At 41.7% G+C, this 19,875-nt stretch overlaps 2 protein-coding genes across 5 annotated transcripts in view; one reads left to right on the top strand and one right to left on the bottom strand.

The window, feature by feature from the left end:
* The window catches only part of LOC122401652 (calcium uniporter protein, mitochondrial), a 41,490-nt gene that overhangs the window by 12,160 nt on the left and 9,455 nt on the right, over nucleotides 1-19,875 (top strand). For 2 of the 4 annotated variants that reach the window (XM_043403909.1, XM_043403910.1), the window contains exons 2-3: nucleotides 188-765; nucleotides 1,002-1,200. In XM_043403909.1, coding sequence (XP_043259844.1) covers nucleotides 754-765; nucleotides 1,002-1,200 — 211 coding nt within the window. In that variant the 5' untranslated portion in view covers nucleotides 188-753. The remainder of the gene's footprint in view (nucleotides 1-187; nucleotides 766-1,001; nucleotides 1,201-19,875) is intronic. The other 2 variants (XM_043403908.1, XM_043403907.1) reach the window with 1 other exon arrangement.
* LOC122401651 (ERC protein 2) lies at nucleotides 1,063-18,486 on the bottom strand. Its single transcript, XM_043403906.1, has 6 exons — nucleotides 18,407-18,486; nucleotides 7,011-7,229; nucleotides 5,507-5,813; nucleotides 4,434-5,264; nucleotides 3,399-4,372; nucleotides 1,063-3,325 (listed from the first exon to the last, which is right to left on the bottom strand). The coding sequence occupies exons 1-6, from the start codon at nucleotides 18,484-18,486 to the stop codon at nucleotides 2,284-2,286; spliced, it is 3,453 nt and encodes a 1,150-aa protein (XP_043259841.1). The 3' UTR covers nucleotides 1,063-2,283.

Raw genomic sequence — 19,875 nt, 5'->3', positions numbered from 1 at the left:
TTTCTATAATAAGGTCGCTGAACAAGGCAAACGTTCGTAGCGATAGGTACTACGTTAAATTCTATTTCCATGGCGAACGATCGTGCTCTCGGGTCAATTAAATCGAGACTGAGTATCGAAACGGGGAACGATATTATGTAAATTCCCACAAAGAATACCGTAAAGTTTTTATATTAATTTTATTTAGGAATTCGTATCCTGGCAAGTGTACACGCCCAATCGTAGCACGACCCTGGCCGAACTCCAGTTGCAACATAACCCCGCGTTGACCCCGTATCCTGGATATTCGCCAGGCTCGCGACGACTGAAGACGTCTTTCCGACGAGTTTATCTGTGTGGATCAGCCTCTCTTATGCCTGAGCATTCGTAAAACATCTATCAGGCTTTATCTCGCGACATTATACACATACGATTAAAAGGAACAGAGACACGTGCGTATGCGACTCGCAGAAGATACGAAGATTGTTGTTACAATAACGATTATGCTAATTTCAGGACGCGAAGCCGTTGAATCGACTTTCCAAATATCTATACTACAAGTGGATCTTTCCTAATATATTCAAAAATCGATGTTGACAGCGTTCAAGCTGATACTGGATAATCGATAAAAAATGCAATTACGATGTTCGAAATTAAATTCGTGAAATCAGAATTTGCTTAGCTAACGTGCATCGTGCAATATAACGTTTCTGGTATTTGCTGTTCCGAGGAGGACGTGTTAATTAAACGCAAATAGCTGAGTTAACGAAAAACATGAGAAAACAGGTCTGTACATACGAGCGCATCCACAACCTGCTTGTACAGTCGTACTTAAAATAGTTCATAGCTTCTGTTGTATTTAAAAATACTGCGCGTTTAAAGAAATATCAAAAAGTAAATCGTTCGTCTTTATCGGTACGACAAATACAGACATTACGTATGTCTCCGAACCTTGCAAACCGTTTCACGTTGTAGGGATCACTATAGTCGCATTACGGTAACTCTACTTTTTCAAATTCCAGGAAACGTGGTGTAGAAGATGGTGGCATATCTCCCACAGAAGTCTTTCCCTGACGACGAGCACCTTTGCTCCGAGCTTAAGTCCGATTCTAGCGAAGGGAATAGAGGACTCGAGTACTTCGTCAAAGGAAACGAAGATACCAAGATTGCCACAGGATAAAACGGAAAAGAACCTGGTTGTTCGAGAAGAGCAAGACGTTGGTGAGTGACAGAACGCAGTAAAACTTGATATAAAAGAAGAAAGAGAGGTAATATCGGTGTATTCCCATAAAAGCAAACGCAATAAAGTTTTTCAATTGCTGGATTGAATGGCAGCGGTGAGATTTCTGTTGATTTCATTATCTTGTAAGGATGTAGGCGGGGATTCTTAACACTTTCAAACTACGCTTTTATTCTTTGCATAGAAACACGCACAAAGTAATAACGTGGTAAACCAGCAAGGTTTCCAATTACGTTTGTAAAACGCAAAATGGGAACGCATTCGGTAATAAATTCGAGAGTAACATGTTGGTTTAACGCATAAATTACTGTGGAGAGATACAACTGGAAATTACGGTTGAATTGTATTGTACAGAAATTTTACATAATCGTAAATATAATCGTATGAAATTTTGATTAACGTAAAACATTCGTACAGCGCTTTAACATCGGTTTAAAACGTTTGTACGATAAAAGAACTTGCATTATATATAATACATACATACTGCTTACTAATCTATTATTCTTTAAAGAAATTTAAGTTTCCTCTACGCTTGTTAAGGGACAATCTACTTTGAGCTTATTATGTACATTGAAAGGATTAGGTTACAGGGAATGCTCTTAAAGTGTGTTTATTTTCATAGTCAGAAAACGACGGCGTAAGTAACACAAGTAACAATTTAATGAGAACACTCGACAATTTAAAGATCTGTTTAACTTCGTTATGTACACTTGTATTTTTTTATATCTGAATAATTCCCTTACTTAATAATAATATAATATTGTAGACTATTGTAAATTTTCTCAACGATCAACGTTTTGTTGTATTTACGATTTTGTTAAATAATAATGTTGGTCGTTGCTAGGAAACCTCAAATGACACCTGTACAACTCCCTTCGACCACGATCGAAACGATTATACGATATTCTCGAACAACTCGATCGAAACTCTCTTCAAAGGCGAAGAAAACGATGCAGTCGAGTCTTTCGGACAATTTTGTCCAAGCTTGAAAATATCGAAAATCGTTACACGAATATCACTACGTAAAACACTACCGAAATTATCGACTCGAAAGGCCCAATTGTTCAGGAAGTTTCTAAACGTTGGTGGTCCGCTGTATTCAAACTGTCCTCGAGTACCTCGAATTCCTCAAATTCCATCTTGCCGAAATCGTCCGGGGTCCTCCAATTGTTTTCGTTCACTTGCCACCTGGTCATAGCGCTGCCGATAAATCGGCTGGAATAAGTCGATTTCGCGTCGTCGAGGGTGCCCAGTTTAAAATCCACCTTGAAGTCCTTGGTCTCCTTGTTGCCATCTTCTTTTTTTGGCTCCAAGCCAATCACCACCGGCGGCTCTCTTTTCACCTCTGAGTGATTCATCCTCTTATCGTCCTCCTTCTCGATCTCCTCCGATTCCTCTTGCTTCTCGATCGTGGTGATCTCGATGCTCGGAGTCTCGTCGATGGTGTACTGGCTCAGGTCGCTCGCTCTATCTCGGTTTCGACATCTTAGGTGACTTTCGACGAGCCTGCCGGTGAGTTCGAGCCTGCTGTCGCAGGAATTGCTCTTGACAAGCCGAAATTTAACGTAATCGTTGGACCTTTCGATGCACTTGAACCTGTTTTCGACCACCGGCGATATCAGCGGCCCGTTGCTGGAGTTTACCACTTTGCCGCCGTAATAGGTAACCGACGTACCGCACTCTCGAATTTTCTTAAGAACATCTTGCGAGACATAATGGCTCGAATCGGTTGCCTCGTTGCCGTCGTCGTCGTGACAGTCGACTTCCTCGTCCTCCGAGGAGACGCATTGCACTCCGCTACCAGGATCGGTGTCAGGGTAATCGCTAGACACTCCAGAGCTCACGCTTCCAGAGTCCCAATTATGATGATGATGATGGTGATGGTGATGCTGGTGGTAACGATTCGCCTTATTCTTAGAAGACGTGGAGTCGCTAGGCGACGTGTGTCCGCTCCGCGCCTCGAAACTCTGCGCTAAAATCCTCGTTTTTGACTCGCTACGTGGGCTGTCGAGCTCGTCTTTGCAACCCACTACGGATGCGTTCGAAGACGTACATTTCTCCATGTTCTCGAACAGTTTGGTGAGATCCTTCGCCCTGCTGCAGCACCTAGACCTGACAGCGACTTTCGTTAATAAGAAACCAAACGAATCGGATAAATAATAGAGGAATTGCGTCCTACCTGGATCCCTCCTGCATTTTATCAGATATTTCGTTGAACCGAGCGGTGTCGATTGCAGTCAGATCTTTCATACTGACGCTCTTTCGGCTCTTACAGTCTCCTGAGAGATCCACGCGCGAGCCGTTTTTCACCTTCAAGGTATCCTCGAACATTTGTCTGACGTTCTTCACCGTGTCCGGATTGGGCAGTTCTTCGTCGATGAGCTCGCGGTTCACTCTGATGGGATGGTAGAAAAAGTGCTTTCTGATGGACGACTGTTTCGGGCTCTTAGAATTATCGCTGTCCGAATTTTTGCAGTTTCTTTCGCGGTTTTCCATGTCCGGTTTCTTCTGTATCGTCCCGGCTATCTTGCATTTGGACCCCGATCTTGCTTTCCCCGCAGAAGATGGCTTCCGTTCTATCGTCTCGGCGCGTACAGGTTCGATGATAACAACATTGTTATCTAGCAGCAGCTCTTGGAACGAGTATTCCCGCAGATACTGCATCAGACCCTCGTAGGTTACGTCGCCTCGACCACTGTTGTACACGTTCTTGCCAAACATATTAGACTTAACGATCTTATAGCGAACGTGATCGAACTCTTGCTCGTCGTCCTGGTCGATCGAATCCACGCAACTTCTAGACCTGGCTAAATTGCTGTGCACTTTGTTGCTTTCGTTCGCCTTGTTAGACGATACCTTCTCCGAGCTCTGATCGTCATCGATGCCGTCATCGACCGACCTTCTTCTCGTGTCGCTACCAGATTCCGAACCTAATCCAAGATCCGAGCTTTCGGATCTCGCCTCGAAACCCAGGCTTTCCTTCACTACGCTGCACGCCTTCCCGAAGATATTCGTCGTTCCCTTTACGATCCTTTCGAACCTGCCCTCGTTCTGTTTGCTCTTGGAACTCTCCTTAGACGAGTTTTTTCGCTCGAAGAAATTCTTGGCGTCCTCGATATTCGTGTTCGCCTCGTCGTCTTCCTGGGTGACGTTCTGTAAAAGAGCAACTAAGCATAGGAAAAGAATCAACAAACGAGATTGCGTCGAAGCTTACCTCCATATTCCTCGAACCTCCATCGGCGCTCTCAGCTTTCGCCCCCCATTTCCCAACCTGGAAACGATCGTTCGATTCGTTTCCATTCTCGCAGCATTTTCTCTCCTCCCCTTTGATCGCATCAACATCTGGCGAAGAGTGTCGGTAACGTCTTTTCGTCACGTCGTTGTCCACGACCTTGAGTACCTGCGGCCTCCGCGACATGTCCTCCTGCTCCTCGGTGTCCGATATCCAAATCGACTTGTAATCTTCGGCCTCCTCGACCTTTCGATCGATCCGCTCCTCGCTGGAAGACGCTAACTCGACGTCCAGCCTGTACTTGTCTTCATCGGTCCTCGACGACGCGGATTCTCGATCGACGGACTCGTCCTGAAAGCTTATCGAACTCCCTTCGTCGTCGAAACTTTCTTGAACCTCGCCGCGTCGATCGAAAACCTCCCTCCTGTGTTCGTGCGAAACCGTTGCGAACGGTTGCAAATTGGGTTCCTTCGTGTCGTTGTTGCGGTAATCTCCCTCGTGGATCTCGCGCGTACCGTTCTCCTCCTTCGTGGTATTCTTTTTACATTTTTCTTCATCCGTTGCGTTGTTCCTTGCGCGTGACTTGTCCTCGATCGTCCGCGATTCAAGGTAATCGATTACTTTTAGCTTATTCACCTCCGGATTCCTCTCGTTTCTCTCGGCTAGATTGTTGTTCCTAGCGTCATCCTCGTCGAATTCCAATCGTACGTTCGACAATGGTAACAAGTTCAAAACGTCAAAGTACTCTAATTCGCCATCGTCTTCGAAGAGAATGCTGTCCAAACTTCTGTGCTCCTTGCGTTTGCGTTTCACCTGAATCGAAGAAAATTCTGATTCTCCCCGAAAAACTCTCATCCGTTGTTGTATTCCAAAATAACTAAAAAATCTATTCACCTGGCACGGAGACCGCCCGAAATATTACGCATCGATTTAAACGTAGACATTGTAAGCAAACAGAGAGCCGAAATATATTTGCGAATCCTGTTAAAATCGATGCGTAACGCTGGGTGTGGTTCCTTCGTAAATTTGTACGCAATCGTTGCTGCCCGATTTACCTGAGTGTAGATGCAATCGATGCTACGATTGCCTTCGATGGGCCAATTGTCTTCGACGATGTCCACCAAGCCGCTAACGGTGTCCAAATCCTGAACGCTGTGGTAACGTCGCGGCGATTCTGGCCAATCGAGGATGTTCAATCGGTCGGAGTCGACCCGATTGCACCGGTTATGAACCAAAGGATCCGGGAATGGAACAAATCCTGGCGGAATCGAGTGAAGCCCGCAAGCCGATCTCGAATGGTAGGATCTTGCTTCGTTGAATCTTTCGTAGGAGTCCGAAAGATGCTGTTGACTCTTGGAAAGCCTGAAATATAGATCGAATTACGTACATTGATAACCGATCGGTCCAAGACGATTTCCAATACCTCGGCGTTGCCTCCCAAGAATATTATTCTCGGAGTCGTATGCTCTTTAAGGTTCTTAACATTTACAGGTACAGATCTTTCACAGATTTTTCCCATAAATCGCTGAAATTTTCGATCGAAAAAAGCTTGAAATTGCGTATTGCGTATCGCGTACGAATTATCGTTGCCAGCGATTGCATTATTAAAGCGATTTTAACACATCGAACCGTCCGCAGCGAACCGTAAAAGGATATTGAAAACAAGAAAGTTTCTCGAGCGTCGGTTATACGCTGTGTAACTCGTTTCCGCGTGGAAAATCTCACGAATCCATAACGAGTTTGTACAGGTTTCGTGTATTTTTTAATAACGCACAAAATCGCTGCTGGTCTCGAACCGGTTCATGGACCATTCTCAGTAAAGTTGACTAATTCGTCGAGTTGTATCGATTAATGCAATCAAACCCTTTTGGCGAATGATATTTTCCGCGTTCTAGACAACAATTTCCTCTAATTGCTGCACTAGGACTTGATATTTGTTCGCGCTATAATTAAACCCTGAATGAAACTGTAACTATCGAAAGGGTATTCGGAATATCGTGTAAGGAATCCGTTTATAACCCGGAAACGCAGACGCGCGACTGAATCCTCGCATTTAATTAAAAACTTCAAAGCAACTCGTTACACTATGCGTTCTCTACACTAATTAACATTGTTTTAGAACATTTTTAACGATTCAAACTATTCAGATGAAAACTTTACCACGTCCTTCGTGTTTTATAATACTCTTTGTGCGGCGTTTTATGCAGATAGGATTAAACCTTAATGTATCTCTTTTGAAATCGGTGGAACAGATACAATGAACGAAACGTAGAAGAGACAAAAGAATATTTTGTCGTGGAAACATAAAGTCCTGAAACCGCAAGAATTATAATTTTAAATAAAGACTGATATATTTATAATTCTCTGCGGTGCATGGGACTTTGTAAGAAATATAGAGAAAAATTTTTGCGAATCCGAATCACGAAAGTATCAACTTAACATACGTTCCAAAAAATATATTATATTTTTTGATGTCTCATTGACTATAAATGTCTCTGACGAACGATTCGTTTATCTTATCAACGACTGAAGAAACGCTTTCATTTGATTGCAACTCACCTGTCCTTTAAAGAGTTCCGATCGATCAGCTTGGCTCTTGGTATCAATTGATGCCTTCGGGGTAAATCGAAGGTCGATTGTCCTAGTCTGAAGTGGTGCGCTTCTCGATCTTGTCGAGATTCGTCCTCCGATATCACCGCAAGGCTTCTCGTTCGCTTCAAGAGCTTCCTGCGATCCTGCGTGGACTGCGCTGAATGGGCCTCGTGTCGTCCCCCTTCTCTGTAATTTACCAAATTAAATTTCCCTGCATAATACCTTTCGATGATTATTATTTGTCGGATGACGCGCGATACACCGTTCAATTTAATATAAAACACGATTATTACCAGTTGCAAGATAACCTGATCCATTATTAACGATTAACTTTCCGTCGGTGAACACGTTTCGTCGATCCAATTTGTCTAACAAGCAAGAGAATTCCAGCGACCTGTTACTAGCAATAACAGTCCATAGAAGGATAGAACAAGCGTGTCGATTCGCGATCTTGCATTAATCGAATCGTTCGACACTTCTTTTGCATCTTTTTTTTGAATCACCTTCTTGTTGACACAGAATTTCCCGAGTAAAATTCACAACGTACATATGGACGAAGATAAATGGACAATCACAGTTTAAAAGGAAAGACTATAAAGAACAATAAATGCAGAGTAATCTCCGTTAATTGAATTTCGCCACGTCCATCCTCGTTTAAATGTATCCTGTTTCCGCGCGCGTCAGCCATTCATGCTTTGTTAGCGCGCATCTAACGAACCAATTGTACAGATCCGTAATTACTACAGTTTGTAATCACTCCTTACAGCTATCGATAATTGATACATTAACGTACTTTTACTCGGTAACAGTACAGCGAGGCAGTGGTACGTTTGTACACGGTATAGGACCGTAATCTGCGAAGTGGTCACGCAAGGCTCCTGTATTTGAAAACTGGACGGAACCACACCTATGTGGGTCTACTTACACAACGGGCATTAATAAAAATTAGAAGGCAATCCGTCCTCGTTCTATTTACAGAGCTCTCGAATAAAGCAACTTGTAGCATAGATTTTTAAAGAAACCGATCGAAAACGAGAAAACTAAAGTTTCGTACGTAATATTCATCCTTTTTAACCAGTTTCTGTTCATTCTTAACAGTCAGGACAGAAACAATCGTACCAAGTCGTTGCGTGACACTGTAACGACCGTCGCAAATATCCCGGTGACAAAATACACAAGCTTAATATTTACGATTCATGTGTTAAGAAAAACGGAATACATCTACAAATAACTTGCGCAATATTAATATTCCGTTGCATGGAACAGAGTACAGAAAAATAGATATCTACAATTTATCAAGAGGCTCAGCGACCAAGAAATTTTAAACACGTTTTCCGGATTACTAGTCACTTGATTGACAAAGTTTCCTTGGTAATTTTTCTCTCGCAACGTACAGCGTCGAAAATCAATGTCGCCACGCAGTTAGAATGCAAAAACTAATTGGTTTCTCGACCGCGGAGTTTTCCGCTCGAACAACCAACGGTTACCGGTAAACGTGTCCTTTCAACTGTCTTTACGAACGCGGATCCTTGAAGTCAGGATGTAAATGACGTATCGTCATCGGGTTTGGCTGAACACATCCTTACGTAAGATTTTCGTCGAGTTATTTCGACTACTTTTACGTGCCGCTTTTCGAGCCACATGAGCTGACTCGACACGTCTTCGTTTTATTTTTCTTTCCTGCGTAGAAAATAGAATCATCCCCGCGTTGGTCCAACGATAACCAAGCTTTTGCATCGCGGTATAGTTAGTTAGGAGTAACTTATTTATGTTCGTTAGTACGTTTATTCAAGAAGCTATGGACGGAAAATCGATGGCGTATATTCATGCTCAGACTGTGGTGCGCGAACTTATCCAGTTTTGCACGGCACGTTTAAATAATTTTTACGACGTCGGCGGAGGAAAACGTTATACGCGGACCGTGAAAAAAGCAGATACGCAGGAAGCCTTTTGTGGCTGTGATTCGAATCGTCTAATCGTTCGTGTACGATCGGCACGACCCAATTTTTTTTGCACGAACATTGGTGTGCACGAGTTAACTTATCGATGCATTTTTCACCGGTTTAAAAACTCTCGAGTTTCGTTCCCCTCTCGTTAGACCTCGAGCGATTTAACTGCTCGAAAGACTTTACGAGCTGTTTATAATCGTAGCGCGATAGATTTTATTTCCACGCTTCGAAGATTTTCGAGAACAGACGAAACACAAATTTGGCATTGAATTAACCAACGATAGAAACGACGAGAGCCGGTTTAACTTTCGCACGTAGCGTAGTTCCATTCGTAACGAAACCTATAATTGAATTTTAAATGCTTTTTAATTGCCAGTATATCGAGTTTAGTCGACCGAGTATAATCGATTTAGCCAGCAAACCGATTAAATTCGTCGAAAACGTTAACGACGGAGGCTTACCGTGTCGTCGGGCACGTACTATTGAAATACGAACGATACGTTCATTCATCTAATTGCCGCGTCGCGTATGTAGTTGTCCCTCCCGCAGATGCAGCTCGTTAAAGTATCGATGCAAGTTTCCGGTTGATCGAGCGTCGATCATTGCACTCGCATGTAGCCACAAAGGAAAGGTCTAAGCCTCTACGGTCGAAGAAACGCGGCAGGAATATCCTATGACACGAGCCGGAAGAAGTTCCGCGGTCTAAGTAGTCGATGCCTCGCGTCTGGCCAATAGAAAATGGCTCGGGTCCTTCGATTGTTCACGGGTCAAAGGAGTTTTAGCAAATCGAAGGATATTCTTCGACATTCCTTGCATCTTTGTTTCGTATTTCGAACGATTCTCAAATAATTTGGACACGTACACCGAGGAATATAATTGGAAATACATCCGGTGAAATGAAATAAAATGTAATTGTACTCGTACTTGCATAATGACTGTACAGTATCGTTTTCATTTGCTCTGTTTATTTTTAATAATGTGGTTCGCAAACGGTCGTTTCCGCAGGTTGGATTTGTCACAACGCGACAGTTAAATCCTCGTTCGATGAGTTTCGAGAGGAATGTTGCGCAACGCAAAGTATCGCGAGGCGCGAGGACCGGAAACGAGAGGAACCGGCTGCGAGATCGCGATTCGCATCTTCGGGGGTCGCGATCCGTTCGCTCAACCTTGAATAGGTGCCGAATACGTATGTACAAAGAAACGCGTGGTTTACTTTCGTGCGATTCAATGGCTCCCGTTAACGCGAATTACCAGGAAAGTGCGAAACGACGATAATTGATTGCCGGCGTTGAAGTTTCAACAGGATTGATTTACAGTCGTAACATCGTTGACGTCAATCCGACTCATTTTGCTTGTTTTTTCTATGTCTGATCACCTGAGACGCGTTCTGCTGACCTTCGTTCCGTAATGTCAGATCGTTTGGACCCGATGATAAAACGTCGATTATATAACATATTATTACGAGCAAAATACAGGACCGTGACTAATAATCTACTCGGATAAACAATTTCTAACGCGATTAGTTCCGCGATTAATATCTAATGTAGGTTCTGGGCAATGTAGGTTTCAGACTAATTATAAACTAAAACTCTCGAATATATAAGTACGTGGTGCAACGTGTTACTTCCTACACGAGTATATCCACGGTAAAAGCACGAGGATTTAGGATAAGTTCTGACGGAACAGAGTATTCTTGTGCATCGAACTTTCTTCTTCCTTTCGTTCGGCCAGCAGAAGGTTTCTAAAATATAAAGTCTCGTCTTACCCGCCTGATTTCTCCTAATGGACGTCTTCGAACTCCAAACACTTTACATTGGACGATTCGAATTTGCTTATTCGATTTTGCAATCCGTTCGAGTCGAGGATCCAAGCGAAACACTCGAGACTGCCGAGAAAAGTTTTCGCGATGCTCGTGGATCGAGTCGAGAGCGAATATGTCGAGATCTTCGGAGATCTTTAATAGCGATCCACTACCCTGCAAGATCTAGAAACCGTTGCACGCCGGCTTTTCACTTTCTCGTTCGCGCATCGACTGACGGATATCGTTGTACCTGGCCGACCGATCGCCACTGTGCACCTGTTCCCTCGACAGGACAACGTGTACACCCGTGTCTCTACTCGGATTGTCCATCCAGTAGTGGGAGTAACGCACCTTAGCCACAGACTGACGTCACATATCTTTTAAGTCGAAGAAAAAAGTCGCTAAACAGGACCAGACCAATCTCCGAATATCAATTTTTCGTTTCAGGGAAAGCTTCTTCCTCTTTCTAAATTTCTCTAGAGACTGCCAGATTATTGACGAACGTTGCTCGAGCGTAAGAAGACCGGAAATTCAATTTTCTACCGGCTCTAAAAGTACATTTATTACGAGATGAAAGTCTGTAACAAGATTTACGCGAAAATGTATAGCCTTTGATGATCCGTCGGAGTCGTTCTGTATTTAATAAGTTAAATTCTCTCGCATTTATCTTCAGTGTTTCGGACTATGATGTATCTTTTTATTTGTATACCTTTCGACGAGAAATACGATCGTTTCTAAGATTTTCTTTGTATTCGTTCTACGTCTGAACTTTGATCTTCGGAGCCGAGTTTCGCGTTAAAGACCCGTGTTTAACATGTAATCGTCGTAAAGCAGTTTCCTTCCATTATAGTTGAAAAAACACACAATCTACCGCGAAAGAATGGCGGTGAAGCAACATTATTATGCCAAGCACCGAGGATGACGTGTCAGGGGCGTTCGTACAATGCTCAATGTCGAAGAGCACGATGAAACTCGAAGGACTTAAATATCACCGTAGTTGTAAAACCGAGGGTCAAGTGGCAACGACCGTGTGCCATATTTGCCAGAATTTAACAAGGACCTTGTCACAATGATCCACAGTAGAACAGCAACGAACGATGAATTATCAAATAAACGAGACAATGGACCCGTTCCTCCAGAAAGTCCTTCAAAGGAAGTCTTCAACTTCCTATGATATTAATCTAGCGATCGTTACGAGGAAGGACGAAGCCTCGTAGATTATAAATATCAAATCCGGTGTCGTGAAAGTTGCGTAACTTATGTTGAGGCACCAATGTAGGTGTAAATTATTATCGTTAATATATATGGTTATAGTAATAAGTGTCATTACGTATTTCGTATTCGGTCGCAGTTATTCCTAATAGTTTGATCGTAAATAATCTACGTTTGGTTTGTAGTTGTTAGTTTTTTCCCCTAAAAAAATTCAATTTTTTTCTCTTTCGTGTCCATAGCAAATAAATTGTTTCCCCTCGTTTCTGTTCCGTATTCATCGTTCAAACAAGAACCTGCTCGTTTCCACGGCAAAGCTTCGAAAACGAAATTGTTGGCGCTCTAACTTAAATAATTCAATAATGTCAGCGAATAAATTACCGTACGCGTTTCAACGAAATCTCGCAATTAACGTTATCCCCAGAGTGTACGGTCACAATTGCTTTTCCTTTCTCGCGTATCTACGCACGATATGACGTCCCCACCATAATATACATATATCCCCAGAAGATTTAATGGAACATTGTGTCAAGGGCGGCGTATGCCAAGTAGAACCAGCTCGTTTTATATCCGCCACGTGCGAGTTAATTTTTCCACGGGCGAGCCGTCTCGGAATAAAAATCCGTCGGTCGTTTTATAAGACTCGCGTCGGGTTCGACCATGGCACGGTCCAACGAGTCTAAAACAACCGCTTCGATGTTTAATATTTCAATCGATCCGTCTGGGTGTTGCGACATTCGGGGAAAAGGTTAGCGTCACGGGTACACAAATACTCCATTTCAAATTCGAACCGTCGGACATTTTCTGTACGCGAAACTCTGCTACCATCGACGCTACAGCGCCTGTGAAAATCTATTCATAAAATAGTCTATTCGAATAGCATTGTTGAACGTTTCAAAGCTCGGATGATTCGATAATTCAGTAACCGTTTACATCCATAAAAAGAATTTAATTTTTCTTTTAATGTTCAACGAGTCGCAAACACAATGTCACGTGAGCCCACAAAGAAGAAAGTGACCATGGCACTTGGCCTAGGTACCACTTACGCTCAAGTCACCTGGATATGCACCGCACTTTCCTACGGATCCAACTGGCTTTTATATCGCCTCTTTTCCTTCGGGTTTCGCGTATTGCGTTTCACGTGCAGCTCATTTTTCCCCATGATCGTTTTTCCACTATACCACGAAGCTACGAATGGTAAAGAAAACGGATACCATTAGATCCCCGTGGATTTTCGATCTATGAAGATAAAATTATTTATCGATATTTCATAGAAATAAGTAATTATTTCTTTCACATTCAAATCGTTTTACGATCAACTAAATTGTTTATAAGAAAATTAGCGGATGCACAACGGCGCGTTGCTTGAAGAAACGTTCTCGATAGAAGGACGAACGCATTCCGATGCACACGGCAAAAAATATTCGTACGTAGGTACTTACTTTAACCACGCAGCATTCATCCGTCGTTTCAACGTGTATCGCACGCTTTCTCTAACGACTTAAGATAGCGTTCGCGTTTCCTTATTTTCCTACATAAAAAACAAATCGAAAGAAAAAAAGGGCAATCACACGCGCACCGTTGCATCGACATTATTTGCACTGAAAAAGACGCTCGGATGATACGCGATATCTTGCACTCTGATCGAACAGAATATTAAACCAATAGAACATTCAGGTATTTGAAAACGCTCAAGCAACAGGACAGGATATCGAGGAAAATTACCTGATCGAAGAACAGCTATCTATACAGGTAAATTCGTATCCAATTCACGAAAGCCAATCGTCGCAGAACACTTTTGAAAACGTTCAAACGACACGATAAAAAATCAACAGAGTAGCGATCAAGTGGTTGATACTCGACTGAAGTACCAACGAACAAAATTACTAGATAATTTCGTCCCCTCCTTTCTTTCCTCCCGACCGATGAATCATAAAAGTTACCGAGGAAACCGCTTCGCCCCGTACAAAACAAAACACGTGCGAACCAGGTGAACCCGAACACCAACCCTCTCGATGCACAAGGAAACACTTGAATCGCATGAAATCCAGGTGAAGTGACTCACGACTCCGTCAAAAGATTGTACGGAATAATTGCAACGGTTGTTACATTCCGAGTCAAACAATGTCCATGGAATGAAATAATGATGAGCGCTCGAGTTCAAAGTATATAAAATCTTGTGAAACTCCCGTCAGTGAAATAGCACGCGTCGTTTCAATGCCACGCTCATTCATTCCCTTCCACAATGGTCAGTCACATAAAAGCGTTTTCCGCGTGATCTCTCAGAAATGTATAACTAAAGAAAATCAACTGTACATCGATCGGTCTTTGCTTGATACGGTTTTGCAGATTCCAAAGGTTGGCGATTCGTCCTTTATCGCGACAGAACGCGAGAGAAATTAATTTTGTGAAAGCGAGAAGTAATTCGATAGTTGCTTGTAATGTGACCCAGGGTCATTGACGCCTATCGACGTGTCGAAATCGATTGGAATCACTTTCGATAAGAAGACTCCAGCACCGGAAGAGATCGCGGAGGCTGTGGTGCGCAAACCGCGAATTGGAAAATACTCTCGCGGCTTCGCGATCGTTTGTTGCCGCACATAAAGTGTCAACGATTTTGCTATCTCGAATCCCGTCTAACCGTGCATAATTATCGTTTAGATACCACTTTTAGAATTTTTAGTATCGTGATTTTTCGTAACGAATCTCTCACTTATAAACTAAACAGAAAGACATGGTATATTTTCAGAAATAATACAACACGCAAGGGAAAAGTTCTTGTATGTATATCCCGATAGAATTATAGAGCGATCTCTCTCTTCTATTAGAATTTCAATTCACCTATAAACAGACGTGAAAGGGGGATAATAGAATCGTTTTTTGATTACATACTCGAATAATGGTTGCGGCGAAGTAAAAGTCTCTGGAAAGAGAAACACGTAAAACGACAGCGCATGGAAACGAACGCAGTCGGACGATTCGATACGATTTTTCAGATGCAGATTTGCAATTGCTCTTACCCAATGTGGACGTAAATTTTAATATTTGTACGCTTCGAGGATCGCTGCCTCCTTTACGTAATACGTATTGTGCCCGTCACGAAAAATAAGCAAAATACATCCGCGCTTATAACGATCCTATTACATATTACGTAAATGGAAATCTTCGGCGTGGCTAACCGCAAATTGGCCCTAAGATAAGCGTTCGATCGACGTCACGATCGAACGATCGTTACAGGATCGATTTTCGCATCGCAATTTCATTTAAACTTTTCGTTAGAGACGTTTCGTTCAGAAAAATTCACCTCGCTCCCTACTGGGATTAATTGTGCATTACATCGTGTTTGTAATTGAAAGTTAAAGCCACGTTTGCGTCTATCCTTTCTGGTTGGGGGATGTTTGAATTAGGAGTAAGCGTATCAGCGGTAGAGCAAAGTTTAAACTGTATTTAATCACTTGCGCTGGAACAACGTGCTACAAACCAAATAGCCTATCCGTGACAAACCTTAAAATAACATGCCACAAACTTCGTGCCTGACGTTTTCTTCGGTTTGCAATAAACTAACGCGTCCATCACAATACAGTCGTATCAGTTACAAAACATTTTAACGAACGTTTGATCAATTTTTTTTATTATTACTGATAGAGATAGTGATGCAAGAATTTTATAGGCGGGTGGGTCGCGAGCGGTGACCGATTAATTACCAGCCCAAGTTAACTTTTACTCTTCCGTGAGTACTTTTTCGCCAACAGCGAATGCATTCTCTACCTTGACATCAATAGACATGTAACTTGAATGGTAGTCGTGTCAATTCGTTCGCTACAACACTTTGCTCACGAAATGTGCAACACGTCGCAAAGGAACAACAAGTAAACAGCTATACCTGGTGTTGTGGTTGACGTTCTCGACAAACTCCATCGTCACCTGACAATAAACAATTTTCACAGCAAACATCGCGCACCAGCATCGTACGAGGATAGGCACCGTGCAATGGCGATTCGCGCGTCGCTTTTACACGGGTTTTCAGAACAAAAATGACTTTCCAACCGAGCAACTCGAACGAATTTCGATGCACGCCTACAACTACCGCGGCCCTTTGTCCTATTCGCAGCTGCGTGTGTGCACATCGCTTAGACATAAAGAGACAGTTCGTAAAAACGGATATCCGGTGTTCCGCTGTGCCGGCCTCCTCCTCCCCCTCCCCTCTTCCCTCCTGTTCCCCGTCGTGTCTTTCGTTCTTTCGATTACACCTCGCGAATTGACTCTGCTAATTATAATGTCGAGCGTTCGTTAATTTTTCGCAATCCTGCACGGTATTGGCATGTTCGAACGTCGCGCTTCGTTACTATCATATAACAGAGACTAATTTTCTATATAAAATATTGAACCGATCGTACGTACGCGATTCGCTATGCTTTTCTTTGAATACGTTATATTTCCAGGTTTTAAAGAAATGCCGATTTAATGAGATATGCATGCGAACGGAGAATAAAACAGAATTCCTGCAAACAGCTGGCAGACTCGTTAGCAGTATTGCAAATATGGAGATAGAAAATTTCTCGAGTTTCTAGAAGCTGCTAATTAGCGGAACTACGACACGCGTGTAATTTATGGAGATATTGTTGCAGAATAAAACTGAATATATAGTTAATCGTATGGATAAGTTTATAAATTAGGAATCTTAACGTCCGTTTATGATTCGAACCATCACCTGTGAAATTCATTCGCTTCGTTCCGTGATAAAGGATCCGAATCGTCTTGGAAAATAATATTATCGTTAATGGACACCGGTCGAGGAAAGGTTCGGTTAAAAGGAAAAGGAAATTAACGAGAATATAACGTTACAGAAATCATTAAATTACATCAACTTCTTCTGACAATGCGCTTAGGCATAAAAAAGTGAAAAGAAACGAGGATAAGAGTAAACGTAAAGTTAAAAAAATTGTTAGCCTTGTACAAGGATGGGTTAAAATTTGTGAAATTGTGATTTCTTGATATTTAGTCTACCTTAAACGTTCGCGGTGCATCAAGTACGCTAATGACGCATAGGCGGTTGCATCGTAGACGCGCATGTGCCAGAAAATCGTTTCTGTATAAAGTAAAACTGCATTTGATACGCATGTTAAAACGTCAGGCCGAAATTATGTACCCAAGTACAAGATGAACGCTAGGTCTCGATGAGGATCGCGTAATTAGACCACAACCATGCTAATAAGCGGAGCCTGACCGTTGCGGAATCCTACTAATTAACGATTAATCGTCTACTAATCATAAAAGCGTTATCTCGTTTGAACGGGACCGAATCGTTTCGAGTCAAAGCGTCGTACGGTCTTCTCAGAGCCCAAGAATTTCCGAAATCTTAAGAACTACACACCCGACAAGATGTTTTAAAGATACGCATGAAATCTCGGGGAAACATTTCTGACCACACATTATATTTTCGGTAAAGAATTTTTTTTCTCTAAAGTCCGTAGGATTTCGGGGGTCTGTCTATTCACCAAAAATGATTGTAATTGACCCCCATAACTAAAAATAATTTTTCTAGGAAGATTTGAAAAAACTTTTTTTCGCCGAAAAATTTAGGCACCCATTCGAATTTTTTTCTCGAAAGTCCGTAGGATTTCGGGGGTCTGTCTATTCACCAAAAATGATTGTAATTGACCCCCATAACTAAAAATAATTTTTCTAGGAAGATTTGAAGAAACTTTTTTTCGCCGAAAAATTTAGGCACCTACCCGAATTTTTGTTGTCAATAGTGGGTAGAATTTCGGGGGTATGTGTATTCACCAAAAATGATTGTAATTGACCCATGCAATTGAAAATAATTTTTCCAATTTAATTTAATTTTTTAACAACTTTTTAACGAAGCCTCATCAAAAAATTAATATTCTCGATTTTTGTCTTATTTTGGCCTCTAGAATCTCCCATTAAAATTTTTCCCAGGGGTGACTGAACACCCTGTATATGTATGCCCTCACTATAATCGCTATAAAATTCCTCGTACCTATGAAACGGACGATATATTGTTCCGAATAATGAAAAATACCTGAGAATAGATTAAAATAATATCATCGCCAGTCATCGCTAGTATATTGTTTCTGCTCTGATATTTATGTACCGTACAAGTTCCAAGCGATTTTTCGAGTTCATTAAAAATCTGGGCCACGCTCGGTCTCTCTATTATCGTACAACGTAATTATCTTATGACGCAGTTAATTTCTCCCTCGCTGTGCGCATCGTCATCGAAAAGAAACAAAGATCTTTCAAAGTACAGATCATTGAACACGAAACTTCTGCTTCCTGGATCACTACTCTGATCGAACGACCTATCCAGAACAATGTCAGATTCTTCTTTTTCCGGAACAATACCATTTCCCGCAAATTTTCATAAATAAATTACTCACCGATGGCATTTTTGTCGTTGTCTCTCTTGTACCCATAATGCATCTCCAAGGGTATGGGTTCCGCTCTGTACTCCACCCATGGTCGACCCCTGAACGACGAGGCCTGATGTACATTTATACTTACATATATTGAATGAATAATAATTCTAACATGAATACGTAGGTTTAAATGTGTGGATAATAGCTACGTGCATATTGGGAAAAGAGTGAATAAAATTGATACAAGCGATTGCAACCATAGGATAACCGTTTAAGGCAACATTTACAATTTATTGCACCGAACTCGTGGCTGCTCATGAGTTGCTTGCGTAATTTGACTAACAGTAAAGAAAAATAATACAGTTGTTAGGTCGTTACACTTATTTTCACGCTTCGATATGCGGTTCTTACTGATTTTATTTTAAGCTTTTCTAACGGTACTTGGTACTCTGTTCGTTGTTTCTTTCGATCGTTCAGTTTTTCAGAATCCATTTAAACGAATAACTTTATTCGAGAAAAATACTCTATATATTTATTTCACATTTTCCTCTATCGCAAAATGAATTTATTACGGATCAAATAAAAGAAATAGAGAAACACGTGTGGAAAATGGAATACAGATGCGAATAAAATAGTGCCCGACAAATGGTCTACGTATGCAGGTGTTGCTGACGCGTGCATACATCACTGGAATATAATGACTGCATTTGCGCACAGATGGCGCCAACGTGTAACGCTTTCTCGCTAGTGAAATTAGCCCAAGAAAGGTATAAGAACCGGGAGGAAGTATTATTCTGTTATGCTCAGTTGAACATAAGTTGTTCCTACGTTAATTATTTCGAGAAAGGGTCTTAACTTCCGGTTTTGACCCAAATTTTTAAATGAAAAACATAAAATTCTAGTGATAGATGATGTAAAGTAATGAAATGTTTGTATAATAATTATTGTTTTATTATAAATGACTACAATAGTATTTTATTGTTCACTATGTGAAATTCTATCCTTAAAAGCAGAATAATGAAGAGTAAAAAAGTGCAAGAGTAGAGTATATACGATTTAATGTTAACATTTTGATATAAAGATTGGATGGTATGGTATATATTGAGGGTAAATGATAGTTTCTTTTATAAGAGCGGTCGATATTCTGTAAAACAGGAATCTTCCCAGTCGACTAGAAATTATTTGACCCCTTCGCAGAGAAAAGGTTCTTTTCGCAAAACCAATAAGAGTACTGTAAAATTCGATTATCGTATGGCGCCACTAGTAGAAGTAAAAGACGTTCCACCGAGAAGAATCCCCCCCGTAGGCATCATCTTATCAAAATATATTAAAATCCAAGGAGATGAGAAAAGCACAGTACACCACACCCTTCCTATTTTTGCACGAGCGGTATCCGAGAACCAGGTACTCGTTATTCACCTACCCTTGGGGAGATCCCCGATCACTCGTCGTGCATCTTTGAAGAGATCACGTCACGTAAACGTTTACCG

Source organism: Colletes gigas, unplaced genomic scaffold, assembly GCF_013123115.1.
Source record: "Colletes gigas isolate AHSC1104 unplaced genomic scaffold, ASM1312311v1 Colletes_gigas_Sc00026, whole genome shotgun sequence".
NCBI classification, from domain to species: domain Eukaryota; kingdom Metazoa; phylum Arthropoda; class Insecta; order Hymenoptera; family Colletidae; genus Colletes; species Colletes gigas.
This window is presented reverse-complemented; position numbering and strand designations above follow the sequence as displayed.

What these genes read in the sequence shown, in the direction of transcription:
- LOC122401651 (XM_043403906.1), bottom strand. Translation starts at nt 18,486, where the DNA reads ATGGGTGGAGTACAGAGCGGAACCCATACCCTTGGAGATGCATTATGG. An exon ending in CGGAACTCTTTAAAGGACAG is followed by an intron (nt 5,814 to 7,010) that starts GTGAGTTGCAAT and finishes TCTATATTTCAG; the next exon opens with GCTTTCCAAGAGTCAACAGC. An exon ending in TCGATTGCATCTACACTCAG is followed by an intron (nt 5,265 to 5,506) that starts GTAAATCGGGCA and finishes TCTTCGATTCAG; the next exon opens with GTGAAACGCAAACGCAAGGA.